Here is a 20,494-nt window from a genome sequence, read left to right on the forward strand (position 1 = left end):
TATTACAGGGGTAAAAAATATCACTTTTGCTGCGACTTCCACTCTGTAAATTTATTTGAAAAATAAAAATCGGTTTGAAAAAAAAAAAAAAAAAATATATCACTTTTGTTTACTAGTCAGGGGAGACAATGTACTAGTCCAGAGGGGAAAAGTTACTAGTCCCCTCAATGTTAAAGATAGGGGAAAAGACAAATTTTCCACTTGTCCACTGCAATTTTATACTCGTCTGGGACTATTAGAAATTTCCAGTTATGTATGTGTCTGTTTATGCCTTAGGATATAGTTCAGCTGTTCTGTAACATGGAGAATTAAGTTCAGAAGTATTGAAGTTTCCATAAAATATTAATGAATCAAGCACAGTAAACATGCAATATGAATCCATTATTTATTCAGCTTGCTTTTTCTGTAAATTACCTTAGTAAATTGTGCTTAAAGGGAGATTAAACTCAAAATGTCATTACCCATAAAGGGCCAGATTACAAGTTGATTGCTAATTTAACCAGCTATTACAAGTGTCTGATTATTGCTATCACAAGCTGTTTAAAAAAATGAAACAGAGGTCAGAACTCTGGTTAAGTTTTAAAATGTGCATCAACTGCCAACCCCCCCCCCAAAAAAAAAAACAATTGTGTAGTGCCTTTTGGCAAATAAAATATATGAGCATTTTCATTTTTTTTTTAAACTGCACTAAGCAGTTTTTAGAGGTTTAAAGTTGCGGCTAACTCATCTCCTCACACTCTCACACACACAACATGTTTCTTTACCTCACTCCCTCTAACTCTTCTCCTCACACTCTCACACACACGTTTCTTTACCTCACTCCCTCTAACTCTTCTCCTCACACTCTCACACACACGTTTCTTTACCTCACTCCCTCTAACTCTTCTCCTCACACTCTCACACACACAACATGTTTCTTTACCTCACTCCCTCTAACTCTTCTCCTCACACTCTCACACACACGTTTCTTTACCTCACTCCCTCTAACTCTTCTCCTCACACTCTCACACACACAACATGTTTCTTTACCTCACTCCCTCTAACTCTTCTCCTCACACTCTCACACACACAACATGTTTCTTTACCTCACTCCCTCTAACTCATCTCCTCACACTCTCACACACACAACATGTTTCTTTACCTCACTCCCTCTAACTCTTCTCCTCACACTCTCACACACACAACATGTTTCTTTACCTCACTCCCTCTAACTCATCTTCTCACACACACAACATGTTTCTTTACCTCACTCCCTCTAACTCTTCTCCTCACACTCTCACACACACAACATGTTTCTTTACCTCACTCCCTCTAACTCTTCTCCTCACACTCTCACACACACAACATGTTTCTTTACCTCACTCCCTCTAACTCTTCTCCTCACACTCTCACACACACAACATGTTTCTTTACCTCACTCCCTCTAACTCATCTCCTCACACTCTCACACACACAACATGTTTCTTTACCTCACTCCCTCTAACTCTTCTCCTCACACTCTCACACACACAACATGTTTCTTTACCTCACTCCCTCTAACTCATCTCCTCACACTCTCACACACACGTTTCTTTACCTCACTCCCTCTAACTCATCTCCTCACACTCTCACACACACAACATGTTTCTTTACCTCACTCCCTCTAACTCTTCTCCTCACACTCTCACACACACAACATGTTTCTTTACCTCACTCCCTCTAACTCATCTCCTCACACTCTCACACACACAACATGTTTCTTTACCTCACTCCCTCTAACTCTTCTCCTAACACTCTCACACACACACAACATGTTTCTTTACCTCACTCCCTCTAACTCTTCTCCTCACACTCTCACACACACAACATGTTTCTTTACCTCACTCCCTCTAACTCTTCTCCTAACGCTCTCACACACACAACATGTTTCTTTACCTCACTCCCTCTAACTCTTCTCCTCACACTCTCACACACACAACATGTTTCTTTACCTCACTCCCTCTAACTCATCTCCTCACACTCTCACACACACGTTTCTTTACCTCACTCCCTCTAACTCTTCTCCTCACACTCTCACACACACGTTTCTTTACCTCACTCCCTCTAACTCTTCTCCTCACACTCTCACACACACAACATGTTTCTTTACCTCACTCCCTCTAACTCTTCTCCTCACACTCTCACACACACAACATGTTTCTTTACCTCACTCCCTCTAACTCTTCTCCTCACACTCTCACACACACAACATGTTTCTTTACCTCACTCCCTCTAACTCATCTCCTCACACTCTCACACACACAACATGTTTCTTTACCTCACTCCCTCTAACTCTTCTCCTCACACTCTCACACACACAACATGTTTCTTTACCTCACTCCCTCTAACTCTTCTCCTCACACTCTCACACACACAACATGTTTCTTTACCTCACTCCCTCTAACTCTTCTCCTCACACTCTCACACACACAACATGTTTCTTTACCTCACTCCCTCTAACTCTTCTCCTCACACTCTCACACACACAACATGTTTCTTTACCTCACTCCCTCTAACTCTTCTCCTCACACTCTCACACACACAACATGTTTCTTTACCTCACTCCCTCTAACTCTTCTCCTCACACTCTCACACACACAACATGTTTCTTTACCTCACTCCCTCTAACTCATCTCCTCACACTCTCACACACACAACATGTTTCTTTACCTCACTCCCTCTAACTCATCTCCTCACACTCTCACACACACAACATGTTTCTTTACCTCACTCCCTCTAACTCTTCTCCTCACACTCTCACACACACGTTTCTTTACCTCACTCCCTCTAACTCATCTCCTCACACTCTCACACACACAACATGTTTCTTTACCTCACTCCCTCTAACTCTTCTCCTCACACTCTCACACACACAACATGTTTCTTTACCTCACTCCCTCTAACTCATCTCCTCACACTCTCACACACACAACATGTTTCTTTACCTCACTCCCTCTAACTCTTCTCCTAACGCTCTCACACACACAACATGTTTCTTTACCTCACTCCCTCTAACTCTTCTCCTCACACTCTCACACACACAACATGTTTCTTTACCTCACTCCCTCTAACTCATCTCCTCACACTCTCACACACACAACATGTTTCTTTACCTCACTCCCTCTAACTCTTCTCCTAACACTCTCACACACACATGTTTCTTTACCTCACTCCCTCTAACTCTTCTCCTCACACTCTCACACACACACCATGTTTCTTTACCTCACTCCCTCTAACTCTTCTCCTCACACTCTCACACACACACCATGTTTCTTTACCTCACTCCCTCTAACTCATCTCCTCACACTCTCACACACACACGTTTCTTTACCTCACTCCCTCTAACTCTTCTCCTCACACTCTCACACACACGTTTCTTTACCTCACTCCCTCTAACTCTTCTCCTCACACTCTCACACACACAACATGTTTCTTTACCTCACTCCCTCTAACTCTTCTCCTCACACTCTCACACACACAGTTTCTTTACCTCACTCCCTCTAACTCTTCTCCTCACACTCTCACACACACAACATGTTTCTTTACCTCACTCCCTCTAACTCTTCTCCTCACACTCTCACACACACAACATGTTTCTTTACCTCACTCCCTCTAACTCATCTCCTCACACTCTCACACACACAACATGTTTCTTTACCTCACTCCCTCTAACTCTTCTCCTAACACTCTCACACACACAACATGTTTCTTTACCTCACTCCCTCTAACTCTTCTCCTCACACTCTCACACACACAACATGTTTCTTTACCTCACTCCCTCTAACTCATCTCCTCACACTCTCACACACACAACATGTTTCTTTACCTCACTCCCTCTAACTCTTCTCCTAACACTCTCACACACACATGTTTCTTTACCTCACTCCCTCTAACTCTTCTCCTCACACTCTCACACACACACCATGTTTCTTTACCTCACTCCCTCTAACTCTTCTCCTCACACTCTCACACACACACCATGTTTCTTTACCTCACTCCCTCTAACTCTTCTCCTCACACTCTCACACACACGTTTCTTTACCTCACTCCCTCTAACTCTTCTCCTCACACTCTCACACACACACATGTTTCTTTACCTCACTCCCTCTAACTCTTCTCCTCACACTCTCACACACACAACATGTTTCTTTACCTCACTCCCTCTAACTCTTCTCCTCACACTCTCACACACACAACATGTTTCTTTACCTCACTCCCTCTAACTCATCTCCTCACACACACAACATGTTTCTTTACCTCACTCCCTCTAACTCATCTCCTCACACTCTCACACACACAACATGTTTCTTTACCTCACTCCCTCTAACTCATCTCCTCACACTCTCACACACACATGTTTCTTTACCTCACTCCCTCTAACTCATCTCCTCACACTCTCACACACACAACATGTTTCTTTACCTCACTCCCTCTAACTCTTCTCCTAACACTCTCACACACACACAACATGTTTCTTTACCTCACTCCCTCTAACTCTTCTCCTCACACTCTCACACACACAACATGTTTCTTTACCTCACTCCCTCTAACTCTTCTCCTAACACTCTCACACACACAACATGTTTCTTTACCTCACTCCCTCTAACTCTTCTCCTCACACTCTCACACACACAACATGTTTCTTTACCTCACTCCCTCTAACTCTTCTCCTCACACTCTCACACACACCACATGTTTCTTTACCTCACTCCCTCTAACTCATCTCCTCACACTCTCACACACACAACATGTTTCTTTACCTCACTCCCTCTAACTCTTCTCCTAACACTCTCACACACACAACATGTTTCTTTACCTCACTCCCTCTAACTCTTCTCCTCACACTCTCACACACACAACATGTTTCTTTACCTCACTCCCTCTAACTCTTCTCCTCACACTCTCACACACACACCATGTTTCTTTACCTCACTCCCTCTAACTCTTCTCCTCACACTCTCACACACACACCATGTTTCTTTACCTCACTCCCTCTAACTCATCTCCTCACACTCTCACACACACACGTTTCTTTACCTCACTCCCTCTAACTCTTCTCCTCACACTCTCACACACACAACATGTTTCTTTACCTCACTCCCTCTAACTCTTCTCCTCACACTCTCACACACACAACATGTTTCTTTACCTCACTCCCTCTAACTCTTCTCCTCACACTCTCACACACACAACATGTTTCTTTACCTCACTCCCTCTAACTCTTCTCCTAACACTCTCACACACACACAACATGTTTCTTTACCTCACTCCCTCTAACTCTTCTCCTCACACTCTCACACACACAACATGTTTCTTTACCTCACTCCCTCTAACTCTTCTCCTAACACTCTCACACACACAACATGTTTCTTTACCTCACTCCCTCTAACTCTTCTCCTCACACTCACACACACAACATGTTTCTTTACCTCACTCCCTCTAACTCTTCTCCTCACACTCTCACACACACAACATGTTTCTTTACCTCACTCCCTCTAACTCATCTCCTCACACTCTCACACACACAACATGTTTCTTTACCTCACTCCCTCTAACTCTTCTCCTAACACTCTCACACACACAACATGTTTCTTTACCTCACTCCCTCTAACTCTTCTCCTCACACTCTCACACACACACCATGTTTCTTTACCTCACTCCCTCTAACTCTTCTCCTCACACTCTCACACACACACCATGTTTCTTTACCTCACTCCCTCTAACTCTTCTCCTCACAATCTCACACACACACCATGTTTCTTTACCTCACTCCCTCTAACTCTTCTCCTAACACTCTCACACACACAACATGTTTCTTTACCTCACTCCCTCTAACTCTTCTCCTCACACTCTCACACACACAACATGTTTCTTTACCTCACTCCCTCTAACTCTTCTCCTCACACTCTCACACACACACCATGTTTCTTTACCTCACTCCCTCTAACTCTTCTCCTCACACTCTCACACACACATGTTTCTTTACCTCACTCCCTCTAACTCTTCTCCTCACACTCTCACACACACAACATGTTTCTTTACCTCACTCCCTCTAATTCTTCTCCTCACACTCTCACACACACAACATGTTTCTTTACCTCACTCCCTCTAACTCTTCTCCTCACACTCTCACACACACAACATGTTTCTTTACCTCACTCCCTCTAACTCATCTCCTCACACTCTCACACACACGTTTCTTTACCTCACTCCCTCTAACTCTTCTCCTCACACTCTCACACACACAACATGTTTCTTTACCTCACTCCCTCTAACTCTTCTCCTCACACTCTCACACACACATGTTTCTTTACCTCACTCCCTCTAACTCTTCTCCTCACACTCTCACACACACAACATGTTTCTTTACCTCACTCCCTCTAACTCTTCTCCTCACACTCTCACACACACAACATGTTTCTTTATCTCACTCCCTCTAACTCATCTCCTCACACTCTCACACACACAACATGTTTCTTTACCTCACTCCCTCTAACTCTTCTCCTCACACTCTCACACACACAACATGTTTCTTTACCTCACTCCCTCTAACTCTTCTCCTCACACTCTCACACACACACAACATGTTTCTTTACCTCACTCCCTCTAACTCTTCTCCTAACACTCTCACACACACACAACATGTTTCTTTACCTCACTCCCTCTAACTCTTCTCCTCACACTCTCACACACACAACATGTTTCTTTACCTCACTCCCTCTAACTCTTCTCCTAACACTCTCACACACACAACATGTTTCTTTACCTCACTCCCTCTAACTCTTCTCCTCACACTCACACACACAACATGTTTCTTTACCTCACTCCCTCTAACTCTTCTCCTCACACTCTCACACACACAACATGTTTCTTTACCTCACTCCCTCTAACTCATCTCCTCACACTCTCACACACACAACATGTTTCTTTACCTCACTCCCTCTAACTCTTCTCCTAACACTCTCACACACACAACATGTTTCTTTACCTCACTCCCTCTAACTCTTCTCCTCACACTCTCACACACACAACATGTTTCTTTACCTCACTCCCTCTAACTCTTCTCCTCACACTCTCACACACACACCATGTTTCTTTACCTCACTCCCTCTAACTCTTCTCCTCACAATCTCACACACACACCATGTTTCTTTACCTCACTCCCTCTAACTCACCTCCTCACACTCTCACACACACACGTTTCTTTACCTCACTCCCTCTAACTCTTCTCCTCACACTCTCACACACACAACATGTTTCTTTACCTCACTCCCTCTAACTCTTCTCCTCACACTCTCACACACACAACATGTTTCTTTACCTCACTCCCTCTAACTCTTCTCCTCACACTCTCACACACACACCATGTTTCTTTACCTCACTCCCTCTAACTCTTCTCCTCACACTCTCACACACACACCATGTTTCTTTACCTCACTCCCTCTAACTCATCTCCTCACACTCTCACACACACGTTTCTTTACCTCACTCCCTCTAACTCTTCTCCTCACACTCTCACACACACAACATGTTTCTTTACCTCACTCCCTCTAACTCTTCTCCTCACACTCTCTCACACACAACATGTTTCTTTACCTCACTCCCTCTAACTCTTCTCCTCACACTCTCACACACACAACATGTTTCTTTACCTCACTCCCTCTAACTCTTCTCCTCACATTCTCACACACACAACATGTTTCTTTATCTCACTCCCTCTAACTCATCTCCTCACACTCTCACACACACAATATGTTTCTTTACCTCACTCCCTCTAACTCTTCTCCTCACACTCTCACACACACAACATGTTTCTTTACCTCACTCCCTCTAACTCATCTCCTCACACTCACGTTTCTTTACCTCACTCCCTCTAACTCTTCTCCTCACACTCTCACACACACAACATGTTTCTTTCCCTCACTCCCTCTAACTCTTCTCCTCACACTCTCACACTCACAACATGTTTCTTTACCTCACTCCCTCTAACTCTTCTCCTCACACTCTCACACACACAACATGTTTCTTTACCTCACTCCCTCTAACTCATCTCCTCACACTCTCACACACACAACATGTTTCTTTACCTCACTCCCTCTAACTCTTCTCCTCACACTCTCACACACACAACATGTTTCTTTACCTCACTCCCTCTAACTCTTCTCCTCACACTCTCACACACACAACATGTTTCTTTACCTCACTCCCTCTAACTCTTCTCCTCACACTCTCACACACACATGTTTCTTTACCTCACTCCCTCTAACTCTTCTCCTCACACTCTCACACACACAACATGTTTCTTTACCTCACTCCCTCTAACTCTTCTCCTCACACTCTCTCACACACAACATGTTTCTTTACCTCACTCCCTCTAACTCTTCTCCTCACACTCTCACACACACAACATGTTTCTTTACCTCACTCCCTCTAACTCTTCTCCTCACACTCTCACACACACAACATGTTTCTTTACCTCACTCCCTCTAACTCTTCTCCTCACACTCTCACACACACAACATGTTTCTTTACCTCACTCCCTCTAACTCTTCTCCTCACACTCTCACACACACAACATGTTTCTTTACCTCACTCCCTCTAACTCTTCTCCTCACACTCTCACACACACACACCATGTTTCTTTACCTCACTCCCTCTAACTCTTCTCCTCACACTCTCACACACACAACATGTTTCTTTACCTCACTCCCTCTAACTCTTCTCCTCACACTCTCACACACACAACATGTTTCTTTACCTCACTCCCTCTAACTCATCTCCTCACACTCTCACACACACAACATGTTTCTTTACCTCACTCCCTCTAACTCATCTCCTCACACTCTCACACACACAACATGTTTCTTTACCTCACTCCCTCTAACTCTTCTCCTCACACTCTCACACACACAACATGTTTCTTTACCTCACTCCCTCTAACTCTTCTCCTCACACTCTCACACACACAACATGTTTCTTTACCTCACTCCCTCTAACTCTTCTCCTCACACTCTCACACACACAACAGGTTTCTTTACCTCACTCCCTCTAACTCATCTTCTCACAAACCTTTTCTCACAACCTGCTCACCCTCTGAATCAAACTAATCCTCACACACAGCTTCTGTTCATCCCTTTAGCCCTCTCTCCTCAAACACAGCCTCCTCCTCAACCTCTCTTCCCACCTCCCTTGAAAGTGATGCAGCATAACTGTAAGACGTTGACATGAAAATATCACCTGAGAATCTCTATGTAAAAAAGGAAGATATTTTACCTCACAATTTCTTCAGCTCATATTAGTATGTGCTCTGAACAGTTAAAGCTGCTGTAAAGCTGCAAGTTGAAAAAAACACACCACAATAGCCAATCAGCATCAGCAGTGATGAGGTCTTGCATTGCTTTGCTGTGACCTCATGAGATTTCACTTAACCCTTTGAGTGCTACGCTGATTTTTTTAAAATGTTTTTACATAAATTTTTTTTAAACTTTTTTTCTTTTTTTTACAGATCCCAAGACTTATACCGTTGGAAAGGTTAGGCGATTACCTTTCCAACTGTGGGTCTTGGGAATCTGTAGCTGCTTAGATGCCTGAGATACAGGCTTCTAAGCAGCATGCCCACCTTTTTTTTAGGTGTTACTTATGTCAAGTTTGACTTACATTATAAACTGGGTTTCAATTTACAACGGTTTCGATTTACAACCATTCCTTCTGGAACCTAACCCCGGCTTAAACTGAGGGCTACCTGTATACTATTATTTGTGTTTCATTGTCATAAATTTATATATGGAACTTAAATAGGCTTACCATAAGTTTTAGAGGTGAAACTGGGACCACCTGGCACGGTGCCAGTGGGGGTGTGGTCAGGGGCATGGTCACGGTGTGTGTGCGTTCAAGGGGCGTGGTGATTGCCGGACAGAACTCATTTTCCAGTTAGAGATAAATACATCCCAACTTGTTAAACATGCCTTTGATATGTTCCAAGAAATAAACACGATGCATGTGCAAATGGGCAAACCTTTACAGATATACAGGTCAAACAAACCAATCCCTTCAAGACATGAAAATGAGAACAGGGAGGTAAACTAAAATAATGTGACTTAACGGGCTGCAGCGCAAATACCCACAATGATAATTTTTTTCTTTATGAGTAAAGTGGACCTATATCTCACACATAGGTACGTTAGAGTGTAGAACTAAAAGATACTAAGCTTTTAAAATACTGATAATTAGAGGCACTTTGTAAAACCATACATTAATGTTTGGCTTTATTTTCCGTTGCTTTGCCATAATCACTCACCTTTACCACAGTAACATCTATGCCCGCTAAGTGTAAAATGGGAGCTGCGTTCTTTTCAAACAGACTCCTGGCCTTTCTATAAAAAAGAAAGAGAGAAGCTATGGATATAGTTATATAAAAAGATTTCAACAAGATACAATGAGCAAATGAAAATACCTATAATGCCTTAAGTAAATAAAAATGCTAGTTTATTGCTTAACAGAAATATCAGAAGCTAGTAAGATAAAACTGATATACACATGTTGCACATGTTCACAGGAAGTGGCCAACAATCAAATGTTTACACCAACTGTAGGTTTAATATGAGGTTTGTTTTTAAATCTAAAACGGGTGAGGTGCATCATGGTACTCAGCAAGTTCACCTGGGTACAAACAAGTATAGGACAATCTGTGCTTATGATCTTATTCATTCACACGATATCATCAATGATCCAACTTTGCGATTCATTTTACTAAATCAGAAATAATTAATCTCACCACTTTAACAGCAATTGTGGCTAGGATACAGCATATATTGGACTTTGTTGTTTCTTCTACCCGCATCCAACATCTAGGGATTATCTTAGTTAAGTCAATAACTCTCCTTATGGTTGTCCCGCTTGGGAATTTTGTGGCTGGGAGGAATCTCCCCAAAATAAATGTATTTCAGAAAATAACTTATTTTAAGCCACCCATTCCAATTCCATTAACATTTTAAAAACTTTTTGCAAAAAAATATTAGGAACATTTAAGGTCTTCTTTTTAAATTGGTATGCCCCCAGTCTTTAATATTTAAGCAACTGTAATTTTATTAACTTTTATATCTAGAGGTGATGTAGTGTTCTAGCCAGTTTAACTATAGACAAGTAGTTAATTTAGTTTTTCTCAACAGAAAAGACAAAAATGGTCTATAATATATTAGCTGATTCTCTTAAAGAAAACTAAAAACAAAATTAAGCTTCCATGATTCAAAGCACAAAACAACTTTCCCAATTCACTTCCATTAAAGGGCCATAATACCCAAATGTTTAAACACTTGAAAGTGATGCAGCATAACTGTAAAAAGCTGATTAGAAAATATCACCTGAACATCTCTATGTAAAAAAGAAAGATATTTTACCTCAAAAGTTCCTCAGTAGCCACCTCCCATTGTAAAGGATTTCTAAGCAGCATATTAGTGTGTCTGTCCTAGGACAGCTCAAAGGATGAGCATCGTGCACTCTCATATTATTTCACCAATCAGGTAAAGGAAGCTTACTATGAAATCTCATGAGAGTTAAGTCAAATCTCATGAGATCACAGTAAGAGTTCATGACCTCAGCACTGCTGATGCTGATTGGCTGCTGTTCATTTCTTCATTTTTTTTAATTTTTTTACCTGCAGCTGGGAGCAGCTGAGTATAACTTTTTACACAGAACCTACTCTGCTGAGCTGAGGAAATTGTGAGGTAAAATATCTTCCTTTTTTACATAGAGATGCTCAGGTGATATTTTCCTGTCAGCTTTTTACAGTTATACTGCATCAGTTTCAAGTGATTTAGCATATGAGTATTATGTCCCTTTAACTAAATGTGCACAATCTTCTTATATTGCAGAATATACGTATACGTATTTTGTGATTGGCTGATGGCTGTCACATGATCCGATGGAAAGGAAAACAGAGAACATTTTCAATGCCAGCCTGTTCAATCAGTCTATGCTTCTTGAGCTATGGATTTAGTTGTATTATATGACACTGTCATAAAATAAATATTTTTGCAGATTCATTTTATGTTTACTCCTGTTAAAATGGCACTTACATAATTACACTTCCTTATGCATTTACTTTTGTGTGTTAATACATATTTATTGAAGCCTTTCCCATCTTCACTACAGGAATGCACAATGGCTAACTATTCTATTGTTAAAGGGACATTGTACATTAGATTTTTCTTTGCATAAATGTTTTGTAGATGATCCATTTATACAGCCCATCTGGTAGTGTTTTTGTAAAAATTTACAGTTTTGCTTATTTTTTAATAACATTGTGCTGATTTTCTAACTCATAACCAAGCCCCAAGTAACCAAGGAGGGAGTGTCTGCTCTTTCTGGTTTCCCAGCCCCTTTCACTGGGTGTCCCAGCCTAACCTCTTCAACAGGGCTATACTTGTAACTTCTTAGTAAGGTTTTATAGTGGCTATTTATATCAGTATCTGTGCACATTTTTCTTTATAGTAGTGTCTATTACATGCAGTTATAGGAAAATTGGAGTATTTTGTCCCTTTCATTTACAACTTAAAAAATGAGTCCATTCACTGATGACTATTGAAAGGTGTTTGTATGACCAATACAACTTTATTCTCCTTACTTTACAACACTATATTGATATCAATTGATTTTTACTTTTTTTCTGTTTACCAAATGATAATAGAGGAATATACTAAGAAATCTCCTAATTTAACACAGATTTCACTTAATTAAATTGTTTGCTTGAGTGGTCAACACATTCACTTTCTTGTTTTGTGTCTTGTTTTTTTCTAATTATTATTATAATAAATAAAAAGAATAGCAATAATGTTTTTGTTGTCATAATAATAATAATAATCAGATAAGAGTTGTAATGCAGGTAATATACAATGAATATTATTAAACATGACACATTTATAATAGTTATATAATTTGTTAAAATTTGATGAGTTAGTCTGGTGGAAAAAAATTGGGTTGTGTAAATACGCAAGTGATATTTAACAAACTGATATTAAATTCTTAAAAGATTAAAAAACAAAAGTTATACTTACCTGATAAATTTATTTATTTCCGGGCATGGAAAGTCCACAACGTCATTCCAATTACTAGTGGGATATTCAACTCCTGGCCAGCAGGAGGAGGCAAAGAGCACCCAAGCAAAGGTGTTAAGTGTAACTTCTCTTACCCATAATCCCCAGTCATTCAGCCGAAGGAAAATGGAAAAAGAAGAAACACAAAAGGTATAGAGGTGTCTGAGGTTTACTCAAAAAACTGCAGAATTATAATTTAAAAAGAGGGCGGGGTCGTGGACTCTCCATGCCCGGAAAAAAAGAAATTTATCAGGTAAGCATAAATTTTGTTTTCTTTCCTATGGCATGGAGAGTCCACAAAGTCATTCCAATCACTAGTGGGAACCAATACCCAAGCTAGAGTACACGGAATTAAAAGAGAAAGAGAACAAGGCAGGAGGACCTAAACTGAAGGCACTGGCGCTTGAAGAACCTTTCTCCCAAAAGAGGCCTCAGCCGAGGCAAAAGTATCAAATTTGTAGAATTTGGAAAAAGTATGCAAAGAGGACCATGTTGCCGCCTTGCAAATCTGTTCCACAGAAGCTTCATTTTTGAAAGCCCAAGATGAGGAGACAGCCCTAGTGGAATGAGCCGTAATTCTCTCAGGAGGCTGCTGTCCAGCTGACTCATGAGCAAAACGAATCATACTTCTTAACCAGAGGGAAAGGGTAGTAGAAGTGGCCTTCTGACCCTTACGCTTTCCAGAGAAAACAAGAAACAGGGTAGAAGACTGGCGAAAATCTTTAGTAGATTGCAGGTAAAATTTTAGAGCACGCACAACATGCAGGTTATGCAAAAGATGTTCCTTATGAGAAGGAGGATTAGGACAAAAAAAGGAACAACAATTTCCTGATTAATGTTTCGATTCAACATCACCTTAGGGAGAAACACCAATTTACTACGAAGGACCGCCTTATCTGCATGAAAAATAAGGTATGGGGAACCACACACTGCAGAGCTGAAAGCTCAGAAACTTTGCGAGCGGAAGAAATAGCAAGAAGAAACAAAACCTTCCAAGATAACAATTTTATATCAACAACATGCATCTGCTCAAACGGAGCCTGCTGCAAAACTTTAAGAACTAGGTTAAGGCTCCAAGGAGGAGCAACAGGTTTAAACACAGGTCTGATTCTGACCAGAGCCTGAACAAAAGATTGAACATCTGGTAAATTTGCCAGACGTTTGTGCAAAATAATAGACAGTGTAGAAGTACTGACTGAAAAACGTTTGTTCAGGCCATCCTGAAGAAAAGATAAAATTCGGGAACTCCTCACCCGGCTCCAGGAGAAACCCTTAGCTTCGCACCAAAAAAGGTATTTACGCCATACCTTATGGTAAATCCTGCGATTAACAGGTTTACAAGTCTGAAGCATAGTTGTGACGGCTACCCCCGGCTACCCTGACTGGGTAGCTCCGCCAAACGGGTCCTGCTTCCTCCCTGCCGATTGCAGCTATGTAGCTGGCAAGTGACCACAGCCTGTAGCCACCCCTGATGCCTGACAGCACCAGTACTCAGGGTCCCACCCTGTAGCAGACTCCAGCTACCAGACTAGGTAGCTCTGTCAGAGTGTCCTTCCTCTGCCTGGAACAGGCTGCTATGTAGCCCAGGAAAAGTGATTTTAACTGGAGCAAACCCAAATAACTAGACAGCCTAGCATTCAGGTTTAACAGGAACTGATTTTATTGAAAACACACACTCCTTTTATACAGTCAGCTCATCTTGATAAGACCCTGGACAATCCCACTATTTTCCCACCATTCCCGCCCCTCCAGACAGCCCGGCACCTCCATAGGAGCCACAGTCTCACATAATCCCAATACTCGGGTGATCCCGGTAGAGCGGCAGCACTTCCAGTGTGTCATTTTAAAGCTCTCGGTCCCCAGATGCCACAGTCCAAAAATCAGCATGATTCATTACTGGGGACCGGAGTTACAGTCCGTTGAAGTTATGGGGTTAGGGGTGTCCAAAACCCCCAGTTCCCAAAGGAGCTCCCCTCCGGTAATTACACCACCCCTTGTACTCCCCAGGGGCTACTAATCCCCAAAAGAGCGGAACTCTGGGGCACATGGTTGCTGGAGCGACCTGGGTTAAAATTAGCGGGTGTTCTGCTGTCCTGTGGCCGACCGGGAGTTCCAGGAGCCTGGCCAGCCGGAGAGGGGTTAGGCGGGTGTCCGTTGTGAGGCGGCCGACCAGGAGTTCCAGGAGCCCGGCCAGCCTAGGAGGGTTTTCCTGGTCATACACCAACTTTTCTCTGAACACAAAAACAAGCCAACACAAAGCAAACAAACAGCTTTCAGAGATGGTGGTTGCTCTGAGGAGCCCAAAACCACTGAGAAACATCACGGGTGAGGTTGTAGGGGGGATTATAGCCTTAGCCGTCTGGTATCCGTGACATCTCCCCCCCCCCTCCAGTTCGTCAGACCCGGCTAGACCTTTAACGGGTCGGCCTGGGACTGTCCGACGGTGGCCCTCCACTTCTCCGTTGCTGAGAGAGGTTATACCATCTCTCCTGAGCTTGGGGCACCCTGGGGGGTTCCTGCTGGCGTAGGGATAGTCACATAATGCAAAGTCCCAGATAAGTTTGCTAAGGCCGGCTCCCAAACAATTGCTGTTCCACAAGTTCCAGCGTCCTTAAATTCCATGGCCAAACTGTCTCCCTCTGTGACACTCTGTTGAGAACCTGCTGACCCACCCACAAACAGAGCCAGTGCCGGCGATATACCCACCCCAGACTGTAGGTTGAGGTTGCTCCTTGATGCGGTAGGCAAAACTCGGGTGCCCAAACTTGTGGCACCAACTGCATGAGCGGGTACCCCCCTTGCCTGCCCCCTGTGAGATATACTCCAGGACAAGAAAAGGGTAGAGACCCTGCCAAGCTACTGAGGGGAGAGTACGTCTGTCTCTTCTCCCGAGAAGGAGATCAACCGCTGGGGAGGGAGGTCTGCTACCTCCACTCCATGGGAAACTGTGCAGCCCTTGGGGAGAGAGACCAACTGTCTCCTCTCCCAGAAAGGGATTCAGCCGCTGGGGAGACATATCGATACCCGTCTCTCCCTGCAAGGATTTCTCTGTAAGGGGAGGGAGGACGACTACCTCCGCTCCCGGGGGATGGCTCTGCCGCTGGGGAGAGACCGACTGTCTCCTCACCCAGGAAGGTGTTCTGTTTAAGGGGAGGGAGGACGACTACCTCCGCTCCCAGGGGATGGCTCTGCCGCTGGGGAGAGAGACCGACTGCCTCCTCTCCCAGGAAGGGGTTCTGTTCACGGGGAGGGAGGACGACTACCTCCGCTCCCAGGGGATGGCTCTGCCACTGGGGAGAGAGACCGACTGTCTCCTCTCCCGGCTCCAGGCTCTGCCGCTGGGGAGAGAGACCGACAGTCTCCTCTCCCAGGAAGGGGTTCAGTTTACGGGGAGGGAGGACTACCTCCGCTCCCAGGGGATGGCTCGACTATCTCCTCTCCCAGCTCCTGGCTCTGCCGCTGGGGAGAGAGACCGACTGTCTCCTCTTCCAGGAAGGGGTTCTGTTCACGGGGAGGGAGGACGACTACCTCCGCTCCCAGGGGATGGCTCTGCCGCTGGGGAGAGAGACCGACTGTCTCCTCTCCCGGCTCCAGGCTCTGCCGCTGGGGAGAGAGACAGACTGTCTCCTCTCCCGGGAAGGGGTTCAGTTTACGGGGAGGGAGGACGACTACCTCCGCTCCCAGGGGATGGCTCTGCCGCTGGGGAGAGAGACCGACTGTCTCCTCTCCCGGCTCTGCTGCTGGGGAGAGAGACCGACTGTCTCCACTCCCAGGAAGGGTTTCTGCTGCTGTGGAGAGTTATTGACATCCATCTCTACCTGCAAGGGGTTCTCTGTAAGGGGAGGGAGGACGACTACCTCCGGTCCCAGGTTTCCTGGAGCTGTTACAGGTGCTGGGAAGAGGCCTGCGGCTCTCTGCCCTGTTGTCAGCACTTCTTCTGGGGTGACTCCCTTGTCCAAGTCTATAAGCTCAGAGCCAGACTGCTGATCAGGATCCAGCAGCCCTGGTTCCCTTTCTCTTTGCTGCCACTCCTCCACAGTCGAGCTCCATGAATCCCAGAGGGCTGCACACCAGATCTGTATGCCCCTGGCACGCTGCTTAGCAAGATCCAGCAGCCTCTTGTATTCCTTGACCAGTGCCTCTTCCTGGTCAATTATAAAATCCAGATCGTCCAGCAGCCAGGTCTCCTCCAAGAGATCCAGCAGTTCCTCTTGGAGCCCAGAGATATCCTCCAGACCTTCGTCTGTCTCGCTCCCAAACTGTGGGTCCTCTGTCCTTTTTGTAAACAACAATCCAGGGCCGCCGAAGCCAAAGCCCTCTGTGGGGGATCCTTCCTCCAGCCATGGCTGCGCTTGCATAGCAAGCCATTGGAGGGCTCGATAGCCGTCCTCCACCCACATCTCTTGCTGGATCAGTCTATGTAGAACAGCTAGCCATTCCTTCTTTGGCTGTTCTCCCAGGAAAGGCAGTCTCACGGTCCACCGTACACGGAATCTTGTGTCATTTGTGGGGAGGACCTTTCCATATTCCTGCTCCTGTTGCAGAGCCTCCCACCAAAGGTCTCGGAGGGCAAGGTTCCTCCATGTAAGAATATCCTGTTCCGAATAAGGATCCTTTGTTCCAGTCAGCATCTTTTGTACTCTCCCTAGGAACTCTGCCTCCATATTTACCGGCTACTGTGGTACATCTCCTCTGTCAGCAGGAACCTTGTAAAAGAAGCAGATCCCACCGCTGCCAGCCAATGTGACGGATACCCCCGGCTACCCCGACTGGGTAGCTCCGCCAAACGGGTCCTGCTTCCTCCCTGCCGATTGCAGCTATGAAGCTGGCAAGTGACCACAGCCTGTAGCCACCCTTGATGCCTGACAGCACCAGTACTCAGGGTCCCACCCTGTAGCAGACTCCAGCTACCAGACTAGGTAGCTCTGTCAGAGTGTCCTTCCTCTGCCTGGAACAGGCTGCTATGTAGCCCAGGAAAAGTGATTTTAGCTGGAGCAAACCCAAATAACTAGACAGCCTAGCATTCAGGTTTAACAGGAACTGATTTTATTGAAAACACACACTCCTTTTATAAAGTCAGTTCATCTTGATAAGACCCTGGACAATCCCACTATTTTCCCGCCATTCCCGCCTCTCCAGACAGCCCGGCACCTCCATAGGAGCCACAGTCTCACATAATCCCAATACTTAGGGGTGGCGGTTTCGGGTGATCCCGGTAGAGCGGCGGCACTTCCAGGGTGTCATTTTAAAACCGGAGTTACAGTCCGTTGAAGTTATGGGGTTAGGGGTGTCCAAAACCCCCAGTTCCCAAAGGAGCTCCCCTCCGGTAATTACACCACCCCTTGTACTCCTCACGGGCTACTAATTCCCAAAAGAGCGGAGCTCTGGGGCACATGGTTGCTGGAGCGACCTGGGTTAAAATTAGCGGGTGTTCTGCTGTCCTGTGGCCGACCAGGAGTTCCAGGAGCCTGGCCAGCCTGAGAGGGGTTAGGCGGGTGTCCGTTGTAAGGCGGCCGACCAGGAGTTCCAGGAGCCCGGCCAGCCTAGGAGGGTTTTCCTGGTCATACACCAACTTTTCTCTGAACACAAAAACAAGCCAACACAAAGCAAACAAACAGCTTTCAGAGATGGTGGTTCCTCTGAGGAGCCCAAAACCACTGAGAAACATCACGGGTGAGGTTGTAGGGGGGTTATAGCCTTAGCCGTCTGGTATCCGTGACAATAATATCAATGATCGCTCCAGAAAAAACATGTCTAGACAGGACTATACGTTTAATCTCGAAGCAGTCAGCTTCAGAGAATCTAGATTTGGATGGAGGAATGGACCCTGAATTAGAAGGTCCTTCCTCAGAGGTAACTTCCAAGGTGGAAGAGATGACAGCTTCACCAGATCCGTGAACCAGATCCTGCGAGGCCAGGCAGGAGCTATTAGAATGAAACAAAAAGGTGGGGAAGAGCAGTCAAAACAATCAGGCACAGGAGCAAGGAGTCAGCCACCCCTCCGTATCAGCAAATCTTGTAAGAAATGTTACTCCAGCCTTGGCAGGTTTCATAAAAGAAAGACCTTTATTGCACCATGGTCCACACAAAAGCAACAACGTTTCAGACCTGTGCTACGTCCTAAGTCATGTCTGAGAATCTAGCACAGGTCTGAAACTTTGTTGCTTTTGTGTGCACCATGGTACAATAAAGGTCTTTTTTTTATGAAACCTGCCAAGGCTGGAGTAACTTTTCTTACAAGGAGCTATTAGAATCAAAGAAGTTCTCTCCTATTTGATATGAGCAATGACTCGTGGAAGGAGAGAAAACGGAGGAAACAGGTATGCTAGACCGAAATTCCAAGGAACCGCTAGAGCATCTATCAGAGCGGCCTGAAGATCTCTTGACCTTGATCCGTACTTTGGAAGCTTGGCGTTTTGACAAGACGCCTTCAGATCAAACTCCGGAACCCCCCCATCTGAGGGTTATCCTTGAGAACGCTTCAAAATGGAGAGCCCCCTCCCCGAGATAAAAAGTCTGTCTGCTCAGAAAATCCGCCTTCCAATTGTCCACTCCTGGAATGTGGATGGCAGATAGGAGACAATCGTGAGCTTTCGCCCACTGCAGAATGCGAGTCACCTCCTTCATGGCCAAGGAACTCAAAGTTCCTCCCTGGTGGTTGATGTAAGCCACTGAGGTGATGTTGTCTGACTGGAATCTGATAAACCGGACTAAAGATAATTGAAGCCAAGCTGTCAAGGCATTGAAGATTGCTCTCAATTCCAAGAAGTTTAAGGGAAGACTCTTCCCGAGACCACAGGCCCTGAGCCTTTAGAGAACCCCAAACAGTTCCCCAACCTAGGGTGGCGTCCGTAGTCACAATCACACAGGATGGTCTCAGGAAGCAAGTGCCCCAAGACAGATGTTCCTGTGAAATCTACCACGAGAGAGCCTCTTGTTAGGGGATCCAGATTTATCCTCTGCGATAAATCTGAATGGTTTCCGTTCCATTGACTGAGCATGCAAAGCTGCAGCGGTCACAGATGGAACCGAGCAAAAGGAATGATGTCCATGGGTGCCACCATGAGACCAATCCCTTCCATGCATTGAGCCACTGATGGACAAATAGCAGACTGGAGAGAAAGGCAAGAAGCTTGGATTTTCTGATGTCCGTGAGGAAAATCTTCATGGGCAGGGAATCTATGATTGTCCCTAGGAAACTTGTAGCTGGAACTAGAACACTTATCCAGATTCACTTTCCACCCGTGGGAATGTAAAAAAGACAACAACATCTCTGTATGAGATTTTGCTAGTTGAAAAGATGACGCCTGAACCAAGATGTCATCTAGATAAGGCACCACAGCAATTCCCTGGGATCTCATCACTGCCAATAGAGCTCCCAGAAC

General features: G+C 44.7%; 1 protein-coding gene across 1 annotated transcript in view; it reads right to left on the reverse strand.

Moving 5' to 3' along the window:
- The window catches only part of AGK (acylglycerol kinase), a 204,290-nt gene that overhangs the window by 142,915 nt on the left and 40,881 nt on the right, over positions 1–20,494 (reverse strand). The window contains 1 exon segment of the mRNA XM_053718997.1: positions 10,316–10,391. Coding sequence (XP_053574972.1) covers positions 10,316–10,391 — 76 coding nt within the window.

Source organism: Bombina bombina, chromosome 6 (assembly GCF_027579735.1).
Source record: "Bombina bombina isolate aBomBom1 chromosome 6, aBomBom1.pri, whole genome shotgun sequence".
Classification (NCBI taxonomy): Eukaryota; Metazoa; Chordata; class Amphibia; order Anura; family Bombinatoridae; genus Bombina; species Bombina bombina.